Consider the following 22,387-nt stretch of genomic DNA (forward strand, 5'->3'; position numbering starts at 1 on the left):
ATATCCACCAGTGACCTAAACTCTATTAGAATCACTGACTTACCTTTATTGATACTTTTGGCCATGAATATATATAAAATTATTCCCAGTAGTCTATTCTCTTCACTTCGGAGCGTGTTGGAGTTTCAATCCAATCTTTGCCAGGATCGAAGGTCTGCTGAAAAAGCCCTCAGAAATTAGCAGTGCCAAAAAATACACAAGAATAAAGCTGTTGCTTTAACCAATCAGATCGCAAGCCGACCTTACTGGGGCCTTTTAAAAGGCCTCCAAACACGTTTGACTAGTCAGAGCTCGCAAACCAAATCTGTAGCAAACTGCACAAGCGCAAATATATTTACGCTGATGAGGGAGAGGAAATTAGTTTGCTCTTTTACAAGACAGACTTTTCAACAGAAGCTGGACAGCATGAGCCAAAACAGTTTAAAACAGGTGTAAAGCTTTTTCATCAACCTGGAATACTTTTGCATTTCCTTTCCGGTAGAATTTGCACAAAAACACACAATTCGCCATAATTTTAAATTCTAGTTCGATTTAGTGCGGTGAAAGGAGACTTGTTGAATTCTGTTCATTGGGTTTCTTGCTTGATTAATGGCATTCATTCTCACTGTAGGATCACAGGATCATGGTATTAAGAGGTGGATGGATTCGTGCAGGACACCACTGAAAGTCTTGGTTTTATTTAAATGAACAATAAATCAGGCTCCACTGCAGGAAGAGGACATTGAGAAAAGTAAAAATGTCTAAGAAAGACAATAGATATATATTATATAATAAATTTTAATGTGCAATCATAATTAAATATTTAACTGTGGCACAAAAATATTCAATAAAAAAAAAAAACCTTTAAAAATATTCCCTTAAACCGCGTCAAAAATGCGTGATTTGACTAGGGAACAAGAAATACAAACACCAAAACATTCAACTGTGCAAAATTATACAGCAATGGATGGACAGAGAACAGATGTTGCTTTCTGCCTACACGTCTCCTCCTCATCTTTATAAAAGAGGTCAAAGAAATGCTGGTGTTTATGTCCAGCCTGCTGTACAGGCTTAATAGCACCGATCACAACAGCGACATCCAGGTAAGCAGATGCTTAACGTCTTCTTGAAGCTCTGGTGGGAATTTTATTCCGGGTGGACGCTCTACATCCTGAAGCAACACGAGTGCTGACTTTTCGCTGGAGAACATTCCTTGACTTTGCTCTGGCTTTTGGGGACTTCCGCTTGGTCCGGTAAGGAGGTGAGGATGGTTTCTTTGCAGGAGTCAGAGGTTTTTCTGTAAGTCTCTGTCCCTGTTTGCGACGTCTGCTTGCTGGTTGGTCCAAGTGTGTCTGTGTGTGGTCTGATTTTAGCTTAGTCCCCGGAACCTTAAGAGAACCGTCTGTACCGGAAGGCTCTTTTGCTCTTGAGGAGCTGCTTGTGTGGGAAGCAGAGGACCTTATCTGTCCCAGGAGAAAACGACTGCTACTGGAGATGGAGGATCGGCTGAACAGGGCCTTCCTGCTGGAAACAGAAGATCCAGGCTCAGAGGGGCCCCCATTGTCCAGCCAAGAGCCAGAGGTAGAAGCACAATGGTCTGCCATGCTACCCTCACCCCGACTTTTTTTAGAACCTCGAGGTGACCGTCCCTGTGCTGAACCATGGAGTTCCTTGTTGATGTCTGGACTGAGACTTCGGAATAACTGTCTAACATGGGAAAGAGATTTGAAAGTAGGAGTTGAGGGCACCCCTCTAGGTGGAGTCTTTAGTATTCTGTTGGTCAGGGGATCATAATATTTAAGAGGGGTCTTTTTGTACTTGTACTTAATTGCAATTTCCTCATCACTTGATTTCCTCTTTTTACCCACCCGTTTAACTGGGGTAGGCTTAAAAGAACCCTGTCCACTATCTGGGAAAGATAGAACGTAAACCACAGTTTTAGGCTGTAAAGGACTCATAATCTTACAGTAAGATGCAGGTAGCTTGAGTGCGCACATTCTTGTTTTCATGTCTGGGGTCCTTTCAGGACTTGGGTCTTTCTGAGTCTCACAGGTACTCAGCAGGGTGTCACTTTCGGGTATTGGTTTTCTCCGCACTACAGGGCAGTTCAAGTTTGCAGTTTGTGTTCCATGGCTCACTTTAACCACTTGACAGCGTGATGCTATTCGGTATAATCTAGACCTGGATTTCCTGTACACAGGTTGGTCCTCCTCATGATGCTCAATAAGCGGTAAGACATCTTTACACACAAAATCCGCCTCATTTCCCTCTTGATTCTGCTGATCTTTATCTTTCCTATTGTGGTTCCCAAAATTAGCCAGCGACTCACTGTCAAAATAGCAACGAAAGCGACCCTGTCGGAACTCTTTCACCAGACAGTCTATCTTTAAGTCATCCTCATACCTTACTTGTGCCCACGTCTTTCCCACAAAGGAGGGGGGTATGTGGGGAAGATTTGGAATGATTTCATCAGCTTCGTACTCTTTTCCATCCACAGGCTCCATCTTGTCACCTTCCAACACATTATTTAGTGCTGTGTCCAGCTGGGCTTTGTACTCTTGATCCTCAAGGTTTATATGTACCTGCATAAGGCGTGCTAGACGATCATCTTCGGTTGTGTTTTTTGGCAAAGATGCCTGAAAGGTGTTGTCCCATTCATCACTGTCTTTAGAGTCACTGGATTGCAGGCTCAGGTGGAAAACACTTTCGTCCTCCTGGTTGGGTTTGGGACTGCGGCCATAGCAGTGCCTCTCGATAACCTCTTCAATTACCTCATGTATTTGGTCTGAATTTTCGCTGAATGTCCGTTTCCTGTGTGGCCCCTTACAGGGTGTTGGGACTACAGTCCTAGCTAGTTGCAACCCCCTGTGCTGGGGTTTTGAGGTGGCACACTTTGTGACTGGTGATGTAGGGGTACCTGGGCTTGAATCATCATCTTCTCTAAGTCTATTTGTTTTTCTGTGTGCTTTCCTGTGTTGAAATTTAGGGGATCCTGAAGTCTGTGGGCTACAAGGCTGTTGAGAATGTGGGATTTGTGAAGTGACTGTTTGTGCCAACATTTGTGATGTGTGTTGTTTGTCTGTACCAGACTTGATATTAGTCCTATGTAAGAACCCCTGTGTGGGGGAACATCTTTCAGGGACTGGGGGTTCAACTTTTATTTGCACAGTTTTAAGGCCAGTTTGAACAATTGTTTTCATTGGTACATTGACAGAAGTGCTTGCTTGTTCTTGACTCATACTACATGTGGTAGTGGGTTCAGCTTGCACCATGTGACAGGATTCTTCAGCAGAACTGAGCGTTTCCTCTCTGGTCCCCACAGAGAGCCCATCGTCCTCTGATCTACAGTGCACCTCTGATAATACTTCTCTTGGAACTGGTAACTTACTCAGGCAAGGCAGGTCAGCATGGGTAGGACTAAACAGAAAAACACAAAATGATAGTGTAAGATTAGTGGTATTGCAGATTAGAGTTTGTTTTTTTTAGAAAAATGGTAGTTATTTATTATATTTAAAAATGGCGGAATCTGTGAAAAATGTATCATCTCCAGAAAGATTAAGCCTTAAATGCAGAAACAACATATGGTCAATCAATCAATAATAATAATATCCAAGTTCTAAATATCGGTTTGAAATTTTGAAAAAACATCACATTACATGAAGTATTTCATTTTCTTTTTTTTTTTTATACTTTAATAATAATGAAAGTCTAAATATTAACTAGAGAAAGCACAATTGCACACCTATTCTTTACTAATATTGATACTGACACCCAATAAATAGTGCTTTTTAAGAACTACTCAAGTGTTGTATTTTTTTTTGTCACAGTCCTTTTTTGCTGACACGGAATAATAACTTGCATTGTATGTATAATTAAACCATAACAAAAATCAATGCTAATAAAAGAAAGTGCTGGAAAAGTAATAATGGCTATCTCTGGTATGAACTTATCCCTCATTATTATCTGGTGCAAACATGCTTTGAGTCAAGCTGGCTTTCTTTTAGCATTTTCTACAACTTAGTAGTAGGCTCTAAGAAAATCTGAGCCCTGTCTTCTCAGATGAACTCATTTATAAAGCTGGAAATGCGAGTGATCTGGCGAGTGTTGAATTTTAGATAAGTAATGAGGCACACCGTGTGTCGTTGTAGCCATGAGGATGGTGATGAAGCACGTCTTGGAGGAATCTCTCCAGCAGGCTTCCAGAGGACAAGTTTGTCCGCGCTGTTCGTACCACCACTTCTCTGTGCCGGGTGCTCTGGATGTGCTACAGAATTCCACAAAAGAATTGGTTATAAAAAGTTTAGAATTGGTTCGTAATTTTCAATGTACATTTAATGTCCTAAAAACAACTTTGTACAACCAAGAAAAATCTACATACTAACACATTTATGCTGTAGCTGTAACATGTTCTCACTTAAAACATACATCGGTAGGTGAAAGCCGTGCAACACAAAGCCTGAAGTCTAGCAGGTCTAGCGGTAATAATAAATAATATTCCTAAGTTTTAGCCTGGTTGTATTCTTTCTATATCTAATTTCATTTTATTTGCTATTGCGCTTTGCACAACATTGTGTTTACATTTTTGTTACTGTTCACGTTACGTTTCTTTACAACAGGTTTAATGGCAGAGATATTTATTATTTTGTGTTTTGTGTATTTGTCTTGCACTGTCCTGTATTGTCTTTGCACTAGTCCATAGCTCTGTGTTTTCTGTTCTCTGTGATTGTTGTTGTATGTAGCACCAGGGTTCAGGAGGAACGTTGTTTCGTTTCACTGTGTAATGCGTCAGCTATATATGGTTGAAATGACAATAAAAGCTTCTTGACTTCATGTGCTGAATGATTGAATATTGAAAACATGAAATGGTTTTTTTCTTTTTTAAAAGCATACATCCCAAATTATGTATGTAATGTTCTAAGTTCAGTATTCGAATGCATACCGAGTTTGCAGCTGCATGTTAATTTACAACAATATGGTTCCTCATTAAAATACCATTAAGAACACCACATATTAGAACAAGCACCAGTCAATATAAAGTCTGAACTGAAAATATCATCTGAGTAAGTCACTTTATTGTAAAGAAAGCTTTATTTCTCCTCTCTGTAAATGGATGCTTTTCTCAGGGTGTGTTATGCTGCCATGTGATGCAGCAGGAACAGCAGTTCACAAACATGTGTTTGGCTGGTTGGACATGTCACTGAAGAAAAAGATGTTGATGGATTCAAATTGTACCCTGCCCAGTCAGAATAAAGAGAATAATGAGATTGTACCTGCTCTACACTGTTGTACACAACCTGACAGTAGCTGCAGAAGCCCTGGCGCTGTGAGGAGTTTGAGGGACCAGCGACAGGCTGTTCCAAGCTGCAGGGCCTATGTTGTCCAAAAAAATAAAAAAAAGTTTATTATTGGGTAATTTTTCTTATTTTTTATTAATAACAGATAAGTACAACTGGTATCCCATCTAGAATGTATTCGTTATCAGTGAACTCTTTAATCTTGGTGAGTGTTGATGTAGATCCGGAGCCTATTCCAGAAACACTGGGCATGATGCGAGAATAAACTGTATTGCATTTTCTATGGAACTATGTCTAAGGTTAATGCCAACCAGGAAGACCAAAATTTCAGAAAAAATATATATGATATAGAGAAAATACATAGCTTTTTGTTTGTGGTCACACAAACTCACCTGTTGGTTTGCTCCCTATCTGCATCTACAAAATAATTATACATAAAATTATTATTATTATTAATAATAATAATAATAATAATAATAATAACAACAACAATAACAACACTACATACCAAAATTATCCTAATTGTTTATATATATTATACATTAAAAAAACATGAGATATCACAACACCCCCATCATTTGTTATACTTTGACCGAACAAATATATAAATGTATATTTATAACTTTATTTTAACTGAAAATCGTCCCTTAGCATAAACAGCTTTACACACTCTTGGCATCCAGACAGTTCGTTTCTCCAAATATTCTGCTGTAATACTTTGCCATGCCTCTTATAAAGCTTGCCATTAGTTGGATATTTATTTTTGACCTTGCCATCCATGTTACCAGCCATGTTAGTTTCCTTTCACCCGGAATAAGTCCCATTCCTGCTCTCACACAACTCCGAACCATTAAGCTTTTATTGTGGGTGTGAAGCCGTCTGTTAACATCATCGCTCCTGTTCACCATCTTACAGAAGTTCTAGTCAAAAATGTCCTGTTTGGACTGTCCACAGAACCTTCTTTCAATTCTTATTTGTTTGAACCTTTTACATAGTTTGTTGCATGAAATCAAATGCATGTGTCTCACAAATGATAAGACTTTCTGGCTCTAAACTTTTGACACACACTGTATGTGATCATCAGAGGTGGAAAGAGTATTAAAATATTCTACTCAAGTAAAAGTAGTGTTACTTCAATGAAGTTTTACTTAAGCACAAGTAAAGTTACATTTAAGATTTGCAGGATTTTAGTGTACAAATTAAATTGCAATAAAATATCTCCTGATATAATGTCATTTATAGTAATAATTCAGAATTCAAACAGCGAATGCACACAATGTACAACCTTTGCTTCAAAGGCATTTTGCTTTCAGACAGATCTGCATCACTGGTGTCTGTCTTATCCGTCTCCATCTTTCGTTCTTGAGTTTGGCGAGTTTGTTCACCCACCCTTCAACCAATCAGTGCAGTAGTTTCCCCGCTTGCATTATTTATTTATTTATTTTTTAAATCATAACCGAAAATTATTACTAATTTGGTTAAGTATAATACTTCAAACAAAACATACTTAAGTAAAAAGTACACAAATTACAGTAATACAAGTAAATGTTAATAATTACTTTACACCTCTGATGATAAAAAATTGCCATGTAAATAGTTTTTCCGGGCCACCTAATGAATCAGATACATGTTGACATAAATGAAAGATAAAATAAAAAGACATCAGAATCATACATACTCTCAGCAGTGGGTGTTGGTTCCTCCTCCAGAGGCATGTTACTGTCTAAAATGGGGGAGTTACATGTAAGATAATGTGAAAAATGTTTGAAATAAAAGTCAGAAGAGGTGATACAGTACACTGACCTCAGGAGGAGAGGAAGTGAAGTTTAAAGGGATCTCAAATCACATAACTGCAGACACACAAACCTCAAGGAACCACGTGAGAATGTTCACATCTGAATGGAGGCAATACACAAACAACAATGAAAATATTGGGGATTTTTGTTTAGGTTTTCAGATTTCTCAAAACACTTGAATTGGAGCAGGTATTTACTGAACACACTGCATTTCCATATGCACATTTTGCAGAACCATATGAAAACCAAACTTTATTCATTAAAAATGTCAATACTTCCCAAAAGATTTATATTGTTCTAAAGGAAATCTGGAGCTTTATCAACAATTAAACGTGTTGAAGTTTTCTTGAGCAACTTGTCTTTCCAAATAAACACTAAAATAAGTCAAGTTGTCTGGGTTAGCCTGTAAAACGCTGGCCTGCGCGGGCTCCCTCTCAAATGCAGCTCCCTGAATACATAGTGCCCTATGAAGGGCGCACAATACCATGTATACACTTCCGGTGTAGTGCGCTTAGATAGGGAACGGAACACAATTTCGGATACAACCACGTTTCGCTAGCATCGCCGGGAAGTCTCTTTAGCTAAATATTTCCTAAACATTTATCTTCCCTGGTTATAGCAATTAACTCTTTAAACTAAAACTTTTTTCGATATATACATCTATAAATAAATACAGCAATAAAAAGAACTAAACCCACAAACAGATGTTTCTAGCCATATTACCCACGAGTGAGCCCCGGGTAGGGAGCACGACGACAGGTCAAGCGAGTTATTCATGCAGGTGAATTTGATATGCGACAAGACTAACAATTGAATAACTTATTTAACTTGCACATGAAAACTATTAGTTATTAAAATAAACGAGTCTCTGGTGGTTTTTAATTTTATTTTTTTTTACCGGATTGAAAACGCTATTTTCAGAACCCATCGGCATCCGTATTTAGCGCAGGTCTTTCCGGGGCGTGACGTCATTAAAAGCGCGGGAAGCCGCCCTGTTCCTCACAGCCCGCATTTTAAACATGGAGAAACAGTTTCATGAAGTGAACAGGTCACAAAAAACAAAATTACTCATGTTGATGTCTGTTAGTCTCCATAATACTTTCCATATTAACAGCAGATTCTAGGAGACCCAACTATTCAACCAGTTTCTTTAAATAGAAGAAATATATAGCTTACAATAAAAGTCAGTCAAGAAAATGTCTCCCTTTACTTTCCATAGAAGGTGAGCTGTAGCACATACCCAAAAGTCTGAACAGATTCCTGCAATACTAAAATAGCCAGGAATGCTGTATAATTATCTGGAGCAGTGAAACCATTCCAAACATTAAATTAAAAGTGTTGGGCTACTAGTATTCAATAGCCATAAAAACCTGGCAAAAACACATCCCGTACTTTGGACATTTTCAGAATCCAAATAAATCAAAACACACAAAGCAACTACAAGTGCTATTTTATTGTGCAAAGCGTTTTCACGTTCAGTTTTTTTTTTTTTTTTTAAATCTTGTTAAAAGCTGCCACGTCCATAGACTGCACGTAGTCCTCGAAAGCGGTGATCAGCTCCTCCAGCTGATCGGTTCCAACTTTGTCGTCTTCCACCACACATGCAATCTGCAGCTTCTTAATGCCGTAGCCGACAGGCACGAATTTGGCTGTGGAAACAAAGCAATTATTTCCAAACGGGTCCACATGTATGGACTGGTCCTGAAGACCACCCCCAAAAAAACTGTAAATTGTAGAGTTTTTCTATGTAAAAGTATGGGAGATGCTTCACAATTAGGGTTAGCAATTGTGTTATAAATAATACAAGTCATTTAAAAATGCTGTGGCTTTTCAATGTTTAATAAATATGAATAAAAGGAAACTCCAGACTTACACTGGCCCCAAACCAGACCGTCCAACTCAATGCTGCGAACGCACTCCTCAAGCTTGGACATATCCGTTTCATCATCCCAAGGTTTGACGTCTAGAAGGATGGAGGACTTGGCGATAAGGGCTGGCTCTGTACAAATTAAAAAAAAAAAAAAAAAAAAAAGAAATGGAGGGGTGGGTTAAACATGTAAAAAAATTATAATTCACAAACGATTATGAAAACAGACAAATGGAAACTGGCTAGAATTCAGATAGGAAAAAAGGCATCAATCATTCCATGTATCAGCCGAAAGATGGTGATAAGATGATCATCATTAATTAAGCCAGACAAAAGTTTCTAAATGCAATTGTCCAAAATCTATTAAAACATAGCTGACATACTTTTGGACTTCTTTGCATTGTATGCCGCTAGTCTCTCCTCCTTGATTCTTGTGGTCTCCTCATCCTATAAATGTAAAGGAAAAAGAAGAGAAAAGGGGAAAGGGAAAAAAAAAAAAAAAAAAAAAAAAAAAGGAGGTTAAGTTCAAGTAACAAGACCTAAACATACCAGTTCCAGAAAAACTGGTAATCAGTTATGAAAATGTCCATCACAACATCAGCTGAAAGATGGTGAGAAAAACTCATCACGGAACCAGAAAGACTGCTAATAGAAGTCTTAAAACAGAAGGAAAGCTGACCTCCTCTTCGTCAGAACCAAACAGGTCGATGTCATCGTCATCCTCTGCTTCTTTCGCAGGAGCAGCACCACCAGTCTTGTCCTCCACACCAGCAGGACCATACTGACCCAGGGGCTTCTTCACACCTGGGAGGCTGAAGTAGTCAAACAAGACAGAGTAAGTTCTATACTCAGGCACATTATACACACACAAGAGGTCAAAGGCCTCCCAGGTACATCAGTGTTTAAAAGATTGTGCATCATCCACTCAGGCGAAAGATGGTGATGTAAAACTCATCACAGACCAAGGATGACTTTGGAATTCATTATACTATTAAAATGGTAATCGTTACCTGGCTTTCTCTTTCTGGTAAGACTTGATGTGTTTGTACCAGCGAAGGGCGTGACAGAGGTCTGCAGATGGCGCGCCAGACAGGGCATCAAATACAGCGACATCAGCCTGGGAAGGTACATAGCTACAAGACAAACAGTAGTACTTGATTAGAATCAAGCAAATGACAACTTATCTTCAAGAAACATTCAAGGCAACTACACTTTTGGGGTTCTCGACCAAAACAAAAACACTAAACAAAAAGCTGAAGGTCAATCAAATTCAAATTGATTTCAAATCCCTCATTTAATGCCAATTTTACTGACCAAGTCTTGGGCTCTTGTAAAGTCAGAATTAAAATCTGTAAATCACTAAATACATGCAAGTATTGATAAGTACCTATTCCCACACAAGTGTGTGTGAAGTGAGTGACGGAAGGGGCGACAACTAGCTAGTAACCAGCTATGGTGCAAATTATGTGTTTTTGTTTTTAAAAACAGGGTCACTGATCATATTTTCAGAAAATAAAAATAAAAAAATATCTATTTAAAAATCCATTAATTCCATTAACCATAATTCTTAAACAAAAAAAGGTTGTACAGCAAACCCCAGAAAAAAAAAAAAAGCATATTCCAGTTTTTAAAATCAGAAAATAAAAATAAAATCACAATGCAAAATCCAGAATAATTGCAAACGTGTTCTTGCAAAAAAAAAAAGCATCAAAACCAGTGTGTGTTTTGATACTTAACATACAGGATATAAACTATTACACATCTATTGAACTGGTCGATGCTGCAATGTCACTTTGTTTACAGTCTCGAGATTCTTGCTGCACACATGTACTATAGGTAGTGTCTTAGTTTTATCTTGATGTTTGTTATTTCATGTAATATCTTGGCCCTTATTGCACTGTCTATAGTAGGAATGAAAAGCCTATTTTACTTGATCAATGCTGATCAAGATATTCCTGAAACATTCGTCTTCAACTGAGGTGATTAAATAAAATAAAACTCTTGCATGCAAACGAATATGATACTTTTGCACAGTGGTTAAATATAAATCACCAAGTCAATTCATTTCCACTGGTAACAATTACAAACTGCTCAGTGGTAATTTCTATTGAATCAAAATCTTAATTAAAATGAATGGTATACGTCTATAAATAAATTACATGCAATCGAGTCAGAACAAAAATGCAAGTTAGTTATAAAGGTAACAGGAATGAGAGTCGTCCACGGGGGCGCGTATATTGAGTGCTTTACGGTAACTACTAAACACAAGAAGACACGTCATTCAATTTTTTATTTATTTCAATTTTGCTTTACTTTTAAATAAATTGTTAAATACGAGGTCGGTGTGTCAAATGTAAATGTAACAAGTTTCACAAACAAAAAGGTGGGATTTCCTTTCCTGGGTTTCAGTACTCCAAACGCCTGTATTTGCCGTAAAACCCGGTCTATACGCGCACTGCAAGGTTTCCTACCACGCTGCAGAGTAAGAGAGGCCTACAAGCCAGAACGCAAAATCAAAATCAGGATGAAACACGTTTATAGCAACTCACCCCTCGATATAGCTCTTATCCGACAGAAAGTCGTTTAAGACTACAAGGCCTGCTGAGGTTTTCAGATCACCGAAGCCCATTGTTAAACCAGACGCTATAAACCACGTGAACAAACGGCACGGCGGCTTGAAGGAAGAGCGAAGGAACGAACACGGAACACGTAAAAGCCTTTATACCCCTCACCCCTCCTCCCGCTCCACTCTGTTTCTTCTCCTCCTACTCATTTTTTTTTGTCTCATACACACTTTACCTTTCCAAAACTGTAAAAACAGCAAATTATTAAAAATAAACAAACTAAATTAAATGCCACTTTACTTTCCCGTTAAACCTCAACAATGTGATCTGTGATTTTTTATTGTAAAAAACATTTTTTTTAAATGTACATTTTTAAACATTTTTATCTACAATATACAATTTTAATAACACAAACAATCTAAAAAAAAACCAAATTAATGTTCAGTTACTAAATGACATTTTATTTGACATTTTATTCACATTTTGGAGAACCTGGAGTCAGCGGAGGTGACGTTTGAACCACTACTGCGATTAGTCGGAGGTCAAATTAGCGGTGTATAATTTATCGGGAAATATGAATATATTTTAGATATTTAATTGCTAATTAATATAAATAAATATTATATAAATATTACATACCATAAATATAGACATATGTAATATTTTTTTCTTTACCTGTTTTGGGGGAAACCTGTTAGGATTTGTTGCTTGTAATGAAAAAAACAACAACCAACCAATGGAATTTGGTTTCTATTCCGGGGGCGGGGCGTGAGTGTAAAGGATTACCCAATCATCACGCCTGATACTGGATTTCTCTGAATACGGGTGGGAAGAATATCGCGTTTTAAACTCATTGCTAAGTGAGTGGAGTAGGATTGCGCTGTTCTGGTCCAGAAGGCCAAATAGCGTCAAGGTAAGATCCAGTGATTAATTGTGCAGTACCGGTGGCTTATACGCACTTATGGATGTCTATAACGTGCTCCGGGAAAGCTGCAGGCGCGCGCCGGTGTGTGTGAACTCTACAGTAATGAGATGTCCTTGGTTTGACCAGCGGTTTAGCTTATTGGGGTTAGCAAAGCTCAGCCTGCAAGACGTCAACATAGAGGGACACCAGGGGACATTAGGGTTTTTGAAATGTATTTTTATTCAGTTAATCCTCTGTTTTAGACAATTAAATAAATATAGCGTTGTTGATTCATATAGCACCTATTATCTGTCATAACATCCGGGGATTCGAGCACTATTTCGTTTTTAGACATCCTTCAACATTTTGCAGTCAAAGACTTAAACCATAAAAACTATAAACGTCAACATTACAGTCTTACTATTCTATCCATAAACCAGCTTTTTAAATCTTTATTTAATTCATCAAATAACCCCAAAATGTCAGATAATCTTTTCTGGTCTGGAAACCAGAAGTGCACGTTATCTGGATACCGAGTTGTGACGTCATAAATTCCCAAAGCCAACTAATAATTCCAGGAACACAATCTTAAATACTGTATGAAATATAAGTATTTAGACAATCAACACATTTATAATGCACTTGGTAATGAAGGAACGTCGGAACAAATCAAGGCTTAATGCCTCGGTTGGTTTCATGACTTAGGGGGCACAAACTTTTAAGCTGCTCTTGTTATAGCGATTGTTATAATGAGGATGAAGGAGGGAGAGTGGTTGGCATGTTTGCTTCACACCATTGCGTTAGTGGTTCACATCCCACCCCAATGTGTCTAAAGCTAAAGGAATTCATCCTTAGTACCTGCCTGGTCAAGGTGTTGGTAGATTTCATTAGGTTAATTAGCAGGTACACAAAAGATCGAACAAAAAACAGTTTTGTGTCCATCTCTGGTTCAGTTAACTGTGGTTTAATTTGTAGAACAATTAATGCTGTTTGGGGACGAAGCAACTTTGGGAATTTGCAGAATTCATAAAAAGTTTTTGAATGTACATTTTAGCATCATGCATTTGTGAATCAAGCGAATCAGGGTAATAGTGGTGAGGAACATCTCCCTCAGGTAGTTTGAGAAAAAATCCTTGAGGGGAACCAGACTTAAAAAGGAATGCGTCCTTATCTAGATGACACAAAATGTCCATTCGTTAGCTGAAGTTGAGGAACTGTGAGGGCTAGAATTTACACATCTGACAGTAATGGTGTTTCTGCATCTGGGTTTCTTTCTAGTGGTTTCTATTTATGTGAAACAAATTTTGGTCCGGTTTTAATTTGAATGCAAATACAGATAATAGTGTTTTATCTTTCTCGACAGCGTCATGTTGCGTTTGCCAGCCGTTGGTCGGGCCCTGGCCGGGGCAGCACACTGCAAAGGAAACCTCAACACGTCTAGCAATGGTAACTACATTCTTATGCAGAAACTGTTCTTATGTAAAGATAGGGATCTGCTTCTATACGTGGACTTTGCAGTGCATCTTAGTTTCTTAACTGTGCAATTTCTTTTGCTATAAAAGTTGATAGGAGTAAATGCTATAGAACAGTTGTTGGGAGGTGGGAGCTCATTGGTTAAGGCATTCGATTTTTTAGAAGGTCACAGGTTCAAATCCCACCACCACCAAGCTTAAAGATATAGCTGCCACTGCTGGGCCCTTGAGCAAGGCCCTTAACCCTACCCTGCTCAGTTGTAAGTCGCTCTGGATAAGGGCGTCTGCTAAATGCCATAAATGTAAATGTTTGGAGATGAGTTTTTGTGTTGTGCTTTGTTGATTACAGTAAGGACCTCAATCCGGGCCTCGAGTAACCTGGTTGAGGTGTTTGTAGATGGAAAGCCTGTGATGGTGGAACCCGGGACGACTGTACTTCAGGTGAAACATCACTGACCTGCAGCATTCACTAATACTTAGTTGAATCTTCTGATCATTTCACAAATGAACATCGAATAAGGCGAGCATTTACCAGCCCTTTTTTCCCCACTTAGGCATGCGAGAAAGTTGGAGTGCAGATTCCTCGGTTCTGCTACCACGAGCGTCTGTCTGTGGCTGGAAACTGTCGCATGTGTCTGGTGGAGATCGAACGAGCACCAAAGGTTTTTTTTTTACTTCTTGACAAAACAGTTTGTCAGGCCCTAGACCCCAGTTTGTCAGACCCCAGTTTGTCAGACCCCATGTCCTAGTAGACATTACAATTAATCTGCAGTCAGAAGATTCTAGGTTCGACTCCTGGCTGGCTCGCCAAAAAGTTACAGAACATACACCGTATGGACAAAAGTTTGTGCACACATGACTAGGATTCGTATTTGATGTTTGATCATACGATTCCACATCCAGCCTCCATTTGCTGTTTTAATAACCTCCACTCTTCCGGGAAGATGTTTCACTAGATTTTGGAACGTGTTTGTTGAGATTTGTGCTCATTCAGCCACAACGGCGTTTTGTGAAGTCAGGAACTGATGTAGGCTGAGAAGGCTTGGGGTGCAGTCAGTGTTCTAATACATCCCAAAGGTGTGGAGATCAGAGCTTTACAGCAGAACCATGTAAACTATATCTTTAAGGAGCTGGTTCTGTGTTCAGAGGCATTGTCATGCTGGAACAGGTTTGGGTTTCCTAACTCATAAAGTCAAATTTTCCTTCTACCACATCCAGACGATTGTGTGCCCCGAACATTGTGGTAACAATTCGGGGAAGATCCACGTATAGCTGGAAAAGTCAGTTGTCCCAATACTTTTTGTCCATATAGTAAATTTGCCACTAAATTGTACCACAGATACAACCAGAAAGTTTTTATTTAAGTATAATATCATTTTATATTAAAAAAAGTATTTTTTTTGTATGTAAATGCAAAACTAAGAAGCTGCTAAAGATCTGCAATCGACCATATATTTATTATTATATACTAAATATTATATAATTATAAACACACTCTGACCAAATGTGAGGGTGAAGGACTGATTTAATGAATAAAGGTCAATGTGTGATTAATTATTTTAAGAATGTTAGGTTATCATTATTAGAGCAAGTTTTTATTTTCACTATGACTGTTGTAATAATTACATCGTAAAAGTATCGCTGTTTTTCACCAATAGCCGGTCGCAGCGTGTGCTATGCCAGTCATGAAAGGCTGGAACATACTGACGAACTCTGAGAAGACACGGAAAGCCAGGTATTCTTTTATGCGTACTTTAAAGCCAGGGTTTATTTAGATTTTGATGGATTTATACTATTCAATATTAATTCGATTAATACATTTTGTTAGAGAGGGAGTCATGGAGTTCCTGCTTGCCAATCACCCTCTTGATTGTCCTATCTGCGACCAGGGAGGAGAGTGCGACCTGCAGGTAGGAAGAATTTCCTGGTCACGTTTCCATTTTATTGTTGTTTTGTTTATTGTATTTTTATAGAAGGCTAGCAGTTACTTTTGCTCTGATCGGTTTAAACCATTCGTTGTAGGATCAGTCAATGATGTTCGGTTCGGACCGAAGTCGTTTCACAGAGGACAAGAGAGCTGTAGAGGACAAAAACATTGGCCCTCTCATCAAAACAATCATGACACGCTGCATTCAGTGTACACGCTGTGTTCGGTGAGTGAACTCCTACACCATTACGTATTCCATCCTGGTTTGTTTAGATTGAACTTTGAGGCATACAAGTGGGGTGAATTTCTGTCTCTGAGCTCAAGGTGAATTGATCGACATGGCCTCATTTATTATTCGTTAATTAATTTATATAAATTTAAATAAGGGCCGAAAAGCTGGTCAAATTGGATAGCTTACAGATTAAAAAATAAGTTTAGCTTTTTTACTTAAGAATTTAAATTTTAAATTTTCTTTCCATCTCATCAAATTGCATTTTGGGGGCAGGTGAAAAAGGATATGAGATTTAATGAAATGAAAAGATGAAGTAACTGATTCATGTATTGAACCGATTCATATTTTGTTGAATATTAATGAAAAATTATCAACGAATATTAATAGTTGATATCGTGAAATTATTAGATTTATATGTTGAATTAATGATTTTCTTGCCAATATTGCAAAGTAAAATAACAGCTTTGGGGCATTCACTGGCATCTCCATGTACTTCATCAACAGCTCCTTATCTCCTAAATATGACTATTTTATTTATTTATTTATATTTTTTTTACTTTTTTAAAGTTTTCTTTTGCTGAACGTTTCATCATTGACATTTTGTGTGTTACAGCTTCGCTAGTGAGATCGCTGGTGTGGAGGATCTGGGCACTACAGGACGTGGCAACAGTATGCAGATTGGCACTTATGTAGAGAAAATGTTCATGTCCGAGCTCTCCGGGAACGTGATCGACGTGTGTCCTGTCGGAGCTCTGACATCGAAACCGTACGCTTTCACAGCCCGACCTTGGGAGACCAGGTAAAAGCATAAATGTGATCAGTAGGTTAGAAATCTAGTTCCAGGCCCAGATTCTTAATTATAATTTTTTTGTTTAACAGAAAGACAGAATCTATTGACGTGCTTGACGCGGTGTGTTCTAATATCGTGGTGAGCACAAGAGGTGGAGAGGTAATGAGGATTCTGCCTCGTCTTAACGAGGAAATAAACGAGGAGTGGATCTCAGACAAAACCAGGTAAACCCCAAACAGAGTGTTCAAAAACACTCTTCTGTTTACTTCCGTTAACGTTTATAAACATCATACTCTAACTGTTCCATCTTGCTTGTAAAAATGTTTCACATCTCCCTCTTGTTTCTTCTGTCAGGTTTGCATATGACGGACTGAAGAGGCAGCGCCTGACCCAGCCCATGGCCAAGAATGCCAGTGGTCAGCTGGTACCCACTTCCTGGGAGGACGTTCTCACTCGTGTAGCTGGCGTGGTAAATAGCATTTATATAGATTTGGGGCTTAATGTTGTTGCTATGAGCTTATTTGAAGAATGTGTATAGTGTGTGTATACCCTTATTCTGTATTTCTTTACATTTGTATGTGTGAATGGATTTGCAGCTCCAGGGAGTCCAGGGATCTGAGATTGCAGCTATAGCTGGTGGGTTGGTAGATGCAGAATCTCTGATAGCCTTGAAAGACCTGCTGAACAAACTGGACAGTGAAATTCTCTGTACCGAGGAGATCTTCCCTATTGCTGGTGCTGGGTGAGTTGCTTAGAAATTAGACTTTTTAAAATGTATTTATTTATTTTTTGCTTCAATCTTTGATAAGATCAATCCTACTGTAAATAATGGCTTCATCATTTTGAAGCCCCTTTGAATGATCATGTAGTTCCCCTTTTTTCCTGAAATACTGGTTGGTAATAAATGTATTAAATGCCCTTTGCACTCTGTCCTCGACCCAGGACCGACCTGCGCTCGAATTACCTGCTGAACACTCGTATTGCAGGCATCGAAGAGTGCGATCTCCTGCTTCTGATAGGAACAAACCCACGCTTCGAGGCTCCCCTTTTCAATGCACGTATCCGCAAGAGGTGTGTGTCTGTTAGCATATCATTCTTTATAATATATTTTAGTTAATATATTTGAGTCTTTTTAATTTTTATTTGAAAGTACCTTTATTTTTTTATTTTTTAACACATCTACCAGGAATTCAGAAACTGGTCTAATGTGTAACATTTCTAAGGTTAAAATGACTTTCTTCTAGTTGGCTCCATAATGAGTTGCAAGTCGCTGTGGTGGGTCATAAAGTGGATCTTAGCTATTCGTACAACCACCTGGGTGATTCCACTCGGGTGCTGGAGGAGATCGCTGCCGGAACCCATCCTTACTGTCAGGTAACAAACTGTGTTTTTTTTTTTTCTTACTGCCAGTGCATTTATTAGATCTGTTTCACAAATGTATATCAGCATTTGGCTGGCATAAAAATGGCTTTCTGGAAAGTTTCTTTCTTTGACCACATTTTGCTATTTTGTTTTAAATCTGTGTTCTTTAAAATACAAATTCCATCTGAACAGTATCCATTTGTTCATTTATTTACAACGCTTCAAGTACATTGTCTTGGTTGTGAAGAATCCAGGCCTTTCCTTAGAAGGCTGTGTTTTTTTTTTTGTTTTTTTTTTGTTTTTTTATAAATGATTGGAGGCTGCTCAGTTCAAAAGGCAAAGAATGAAATGAATCAATGCAATGATTATACATTAGTTATCATTTAGAGCTGATTATTTGTTACATTATATAAGATTATATTCTATTTTTGAGTTATTAAGGGTAAACAGATCTTGAACTAAGCTCATCATGTATTGATTAGAAGCAACTAAATGACATTTTATCCCATCAAACAGCACTCATTGGTATAACCTAATATTGAATTATGTGAAGAAATCTGATTTTTGTACTGTATTATGAAAAATCTTGTTTGGCTGAGAGGCAGAAGTATTCACATATTCACATACATTTACATGTGCATTCAGACTTTAAACAGTGCTTTTAATGGTTGGGAGGAAACTGGAGTTCTTGGAGGAAACCCACACAGACTTGAAAGAGCTTTACATAGTCTACCAAACCAGAACTGTTAAGTTGTAAGGCATCAACATAGGCTTACAACTAGGCTTAGGCTTAGACTGCAACTTCATGAATGATCGTCATGCACCACCTTGATATTGCAAAAGTGACGTCTAGCATTTATTTAATTCAAGATGGCACTTATAATACTGATAACCCTGTCTTCTGGTGTTAGGTGCTGGCCCAGGCTAAGCGGCCAGTAGTGATGGTTGGAAGCTCATGTCTTCAGAGGGCTGATGGTGCTGCCATCTTAAGTGCTGTGTCCACAATCGCTCAGAATGCCCGTGTCAGCAGTGGGGTTGATGAAGGATGGAAGGTCCTTAATGTCCTACACAGGTTGGTCCAGTTGCATGTCTGGATGTCTTTTTGTATAAAGTTCTCTTTAAAGTTCTTGTTCAGACCTTAGGAGTTGATTACATAGATTGTGCCCAGTGAATGTATTTCTAAGATCATTTTGGACCAGTTTATGAATTACTACAAACCTATGCTAGATGTTTTTGGTTGTTGAGCTAAATGGTCAACCTAATGGAAACCGAATAGAAAGATATGTATTGCCAAGTGTTTCTAGAAACGATGTGTAGGTTTTCAAATTTGACATCAGTCTCTATAGACTGTAATGCAGAGGCTTGTGTGTATTATCTATATAGAGTGGCCAGTCAAGTAGCAGCACTGGATCTGGGTTATAAGCCTGGTGTTGAGGCAATCAGGAAGAACCCTCCAAAAGTTCTGTTCCTGCTGGGAGCAGATGCTGGCTGCATTACCAGAGCAGACCTGCCCAAAGACACCTTCATTATCTATCAGGGTGAGTCTTTCTACTCTTACAGGTTATGTGACCATGTCCAAAATTCACTCCGTTACAATGAGAGAATTTTTATTTCGGTGCATCCCTAGTCACGTTACATTAATTGTATTCCCTGGACATTGAGCACACATTAATCCCCTCTTTCACCTAACGCAGGTCACCATGGTGATGTGGGAGCCACCATGGCTGACATCATCCTGCCCGGTGCAGCATATACAGAGAAGGACGGTACTTACGTAAATACAGAGGGGCGTGCCCAGCAAACCAGGGTGGCAGTTACCCCACCTGGTATGGCTCGCGATGACTGGAAGATCCTTCGGGCCGTCTCTGAGGTGCGTGAACATGATTTAATACATTGTGTGATATTTTGGTTTGGTTTGCACATAATTTATTAAAGCAAAAAAGCTAATAATGTTGTATGAGAGGAATACAGAAAAACAAAAAAAGTGGAAAAAATGGAGATGAATGATCAGAAAATTCAAGATATGGGGCCAGAAAATGTGTAAATTTATATCATTTCATATAGTTTATCAATATCTTTTTTTCCCTCTCCAAAAATAATTTATTTAAATATTATAAAATGTATATTGTTTATATCAGGGGTCACCAACCTTTTGAAACTGAGCTACTTCTTTGGTACCGATTAATGTGAAGGGCTACCAATTTTATACACACAAGTTCTAAAATAACAAACTTGCTCAATTTACCTCTAATTATATGTTAGTATTAATAATTAATGATATTCACCTATATCTAGTCATCTATATTTTAATATTTGTCATTTTCAAATTCACACCAATGCAAATGTGCTTTTAAAAAAGAATAGCAACAAAAAAATTAGATGCAGTTCCCGGGTAAGTGGAGCTATGGTGAGTTATTTTTAGAAAAGGCGGGTGACTCATGTGGTCCTTGCGGGTGACCTGGTGCCCATGGGCACCATGTTGGTGACTCCTGGTTTATATTATATTATTCTGATTTAATTTGCTTTGTAACAGAAATGTCTTGTTCTAATTGACTGATTACATTAATGTGACTCAAGAATGATGCATATTTTTTTTTTTTAGAAATAATGGATTTTTAAAAGTAAAAATCAGCAAAAACTTACCACTACTAAGTATTAAGCACCACACAGAACATGAAGAATATCAGAAATTTTAGGAGTCAGCTTTCCACAGTCGTCCTTAAAGTAACTGCTCACCACCACACCCAGCAAAAGATAAAATTTTTGGTATAAATTTCAAAAAATAAATCTAGATTTTTTTTAACCACTAAGATACCATCATAGATATCAAGATATCTAGACCTTGTATATTTTTTCCCTATTCCAAATCCAGAATACAAACTCTTTAGACCAGTGTATGTGTCTTGTGTCTCTGATTGGCAGCTCACTTCAACAACAAAAAATGCATATGTGATCTATATTTGTTAATGACTCAGGTTTTTTGTTTTATCAGGATTTGTTTCTAATCTGTGCTGTTTGTATTGTGTGGACTAGATGGCTGGAGTCCCTCTGCCCTATGAGACATTAGATGAGGTGAGGAATAGACTGGCAGAAGTGGCACCCAACCTGGTGCGTTATGATGACGTAGAGGAAGCAAACTACTTCAAACAGGCTAATGAACTTGCTACGGTTGGTGTCTTTTTTTTAGTTTCTCTCTGTGTTTTGGATGCTCAGAAATCTAACTGGTCCATATTAAAGGCCCTTAATATTTAAAATGAAAATATACAAATTCCTATGTAAATTATGTTTTAACTTATGCTCTGTGGATGTTTCTCTTTCCTCGAAGTCTGACCCAAATTAGCTGCAGATTATTTTGCTCAGCTTCAGGCATGTTTCTGATTCAGAAATGGTCATTCATGAAAACAGATTTCTTACTAATTGGGTATAGTGTAACCTATAGTAAGATACAGATCAAGTATTGTTTACTATAGTTGCAGCAACAAATTGTCATTTTTTTATTTTGACCTTTTCCTAGTTGTTGCATGAGAAAAGAAAAATGCTGGTGACTGCAAGTCTATTGAGCTTACAACTTATTTTTATTTGAAAAATGATGGCTAATATGCCAGTCTCTCTCTCTCTCTCTAGGGTATAAATCAGTCCCTGCTTGCGGAGCCTCTTGTTCCTCCTCAGCTTTCAGTGAAAGATTTCTACATGACAGGTAAAAAAGAGACCTAGTGTCTACAAACTTTGTCCACAATTCAACAGTTTACTTTTACTGCATTTGAACTATAATCCAACAATATGATTCGCTTTTTTTTTTTTTTTTTTTATCTACACAGACTCCATCAGCAGGGCCTCCCAGACAATGGCGAAGTGTGTAAAGGCGGTGACTGAGGGAGCAGCAGCAGTAGAGGAGCCTGCAATCTGCTGAAACGCACATATCCATTAACATTTGTCTAAAAAAAATTGAACGAATTTAACCAATCAAGGCCACACCTACAGCGGACAAAAATCTCGCTCCTATTTAAATGTACGCGTTTTGTTTCTCGCACCGAGCTCGAACTGCTTTGTTGTCTAAAGCTCATAATGAATAAAGTTGTATGATGTACTTTTGTCCTCCTGTACATTATCTGCCCTGGTACCTGGTAGAAGCACTACACGATTCCAAAACGCACGAGTTGACGCGCAAGGGAAACCCCAGCGCCACGCGTTCAGATTTAA

The 22,387-nt window shown here is 38.3% G+C and overlaps 3 protein-coding genes across 3 annotated transcripts; 1 reads left to right on the forward strand and 2 right to left on the reverse strand.

The window, feature by feature from the left end:
- Window positions 1–932: 932 nt before the first annotated feature.
- zdbf2 (zinc finger, DBF-type containing 2) lies at window positions 933–7,955 on the reverse strand. The gene is given in 7 exon segments (XM_046859968.1): window positions 933–3,396; window positions 4,113–4,243; window positions 5,250–5,349; window positions 5,666–5,690; window positions 6,952–6,996; window positions 7,077–7,168; window positions 7,797–7,955. Coding segments are annotated over 5 exon segments (2,757 nt in total). The 5' UTR covers window positions 6,989–6,996; window positions 7,077–7,168; window positions 7,797–7,955.
- A 547-nt stretch (window positions 7,956–8,502) lies between these two features.
- eef1b2 (eukaryotic translation elongation factor 1 beta 2) lies at window positions 8,503–11,644 on the reverse strand. The gene is made up of 6 exons (XM_046858092.1): window positions 11,486–11,644; window positions 9,947–10,069; window positions 9,616–9,748; window positions 9,320–9,383; window positions 8,943–9,068; window positions 8,503–8,718 (listed from the first exon to the last, which is right to left on the reverse strand). Exons 1-6 carry the CDS (start codon window positions 11,563–11,565, stop codon window positions 8,564–8,566), a joined length of 681 nt encoding a protein of 226 aa, XP_046714048.1. The 5' UTR covers window positions 11,566–11,644; the 3' UTR covers window positions 8,503–8,563.
- Window positions 11,645–12,261: 617 nt separating this feature from the next.
- On the forward strand, window positions 12,262–22,274 carry ndufs1 (NADH:ubiquinone oxidoreductase core subunit S1). Its single transcript, XM_046858081.1, has 19 exons — window positions 12,262–12,413; window positions 13,768–13,850; window positions 14,226–14,317; window positions 14,431–14,538; window positions 15,535–15,611; window positions 15,705–15,786; window positions 15,899–16,029; window positions 16,649–16,834; window positions 16,915–17,049; window positions 17,180–17,294; window positions 17,422–17,567; window positions 17,768–17,896; window positions 18,070–18,199; window positions 19,099–19,259; window positions 19,571–19,725; window positions 19,882–20,057; window positions 21,221–21,355; window positions 21,812–21,884; window positions 22,006–22,274. Exons 2-19 carry the CDS (start codon window positions 13,772–13,774, stop codon window positions 22,095–22,097), a joined length of 2,202 nt encoding a protein of 733 aa, XP_046714037.1. The 5' UTR covers window positions 12,262–12,413; window positions 13,768–13,771; the 3' UTR covers window positions 22,098–22,274.
- The last annotated feature ends 113 nt before the right edge of the window (window positions 22,275–22,387 follow it).

This window comes from Silurus meridionalis, chromosome 1 (genome assembly GCF_014805685.1).
Source record: "Silurus meridionalis isolate SWU-2019-XX chromosome 1, ASM1480568v1, whole genome shotgun sequence".
Lineage (NCBI taxonomy): Eukaryota > Metazoa > Chordata > Actinopteri > Siluriformes > Siluridae > Silurus > Silurus meridionalis.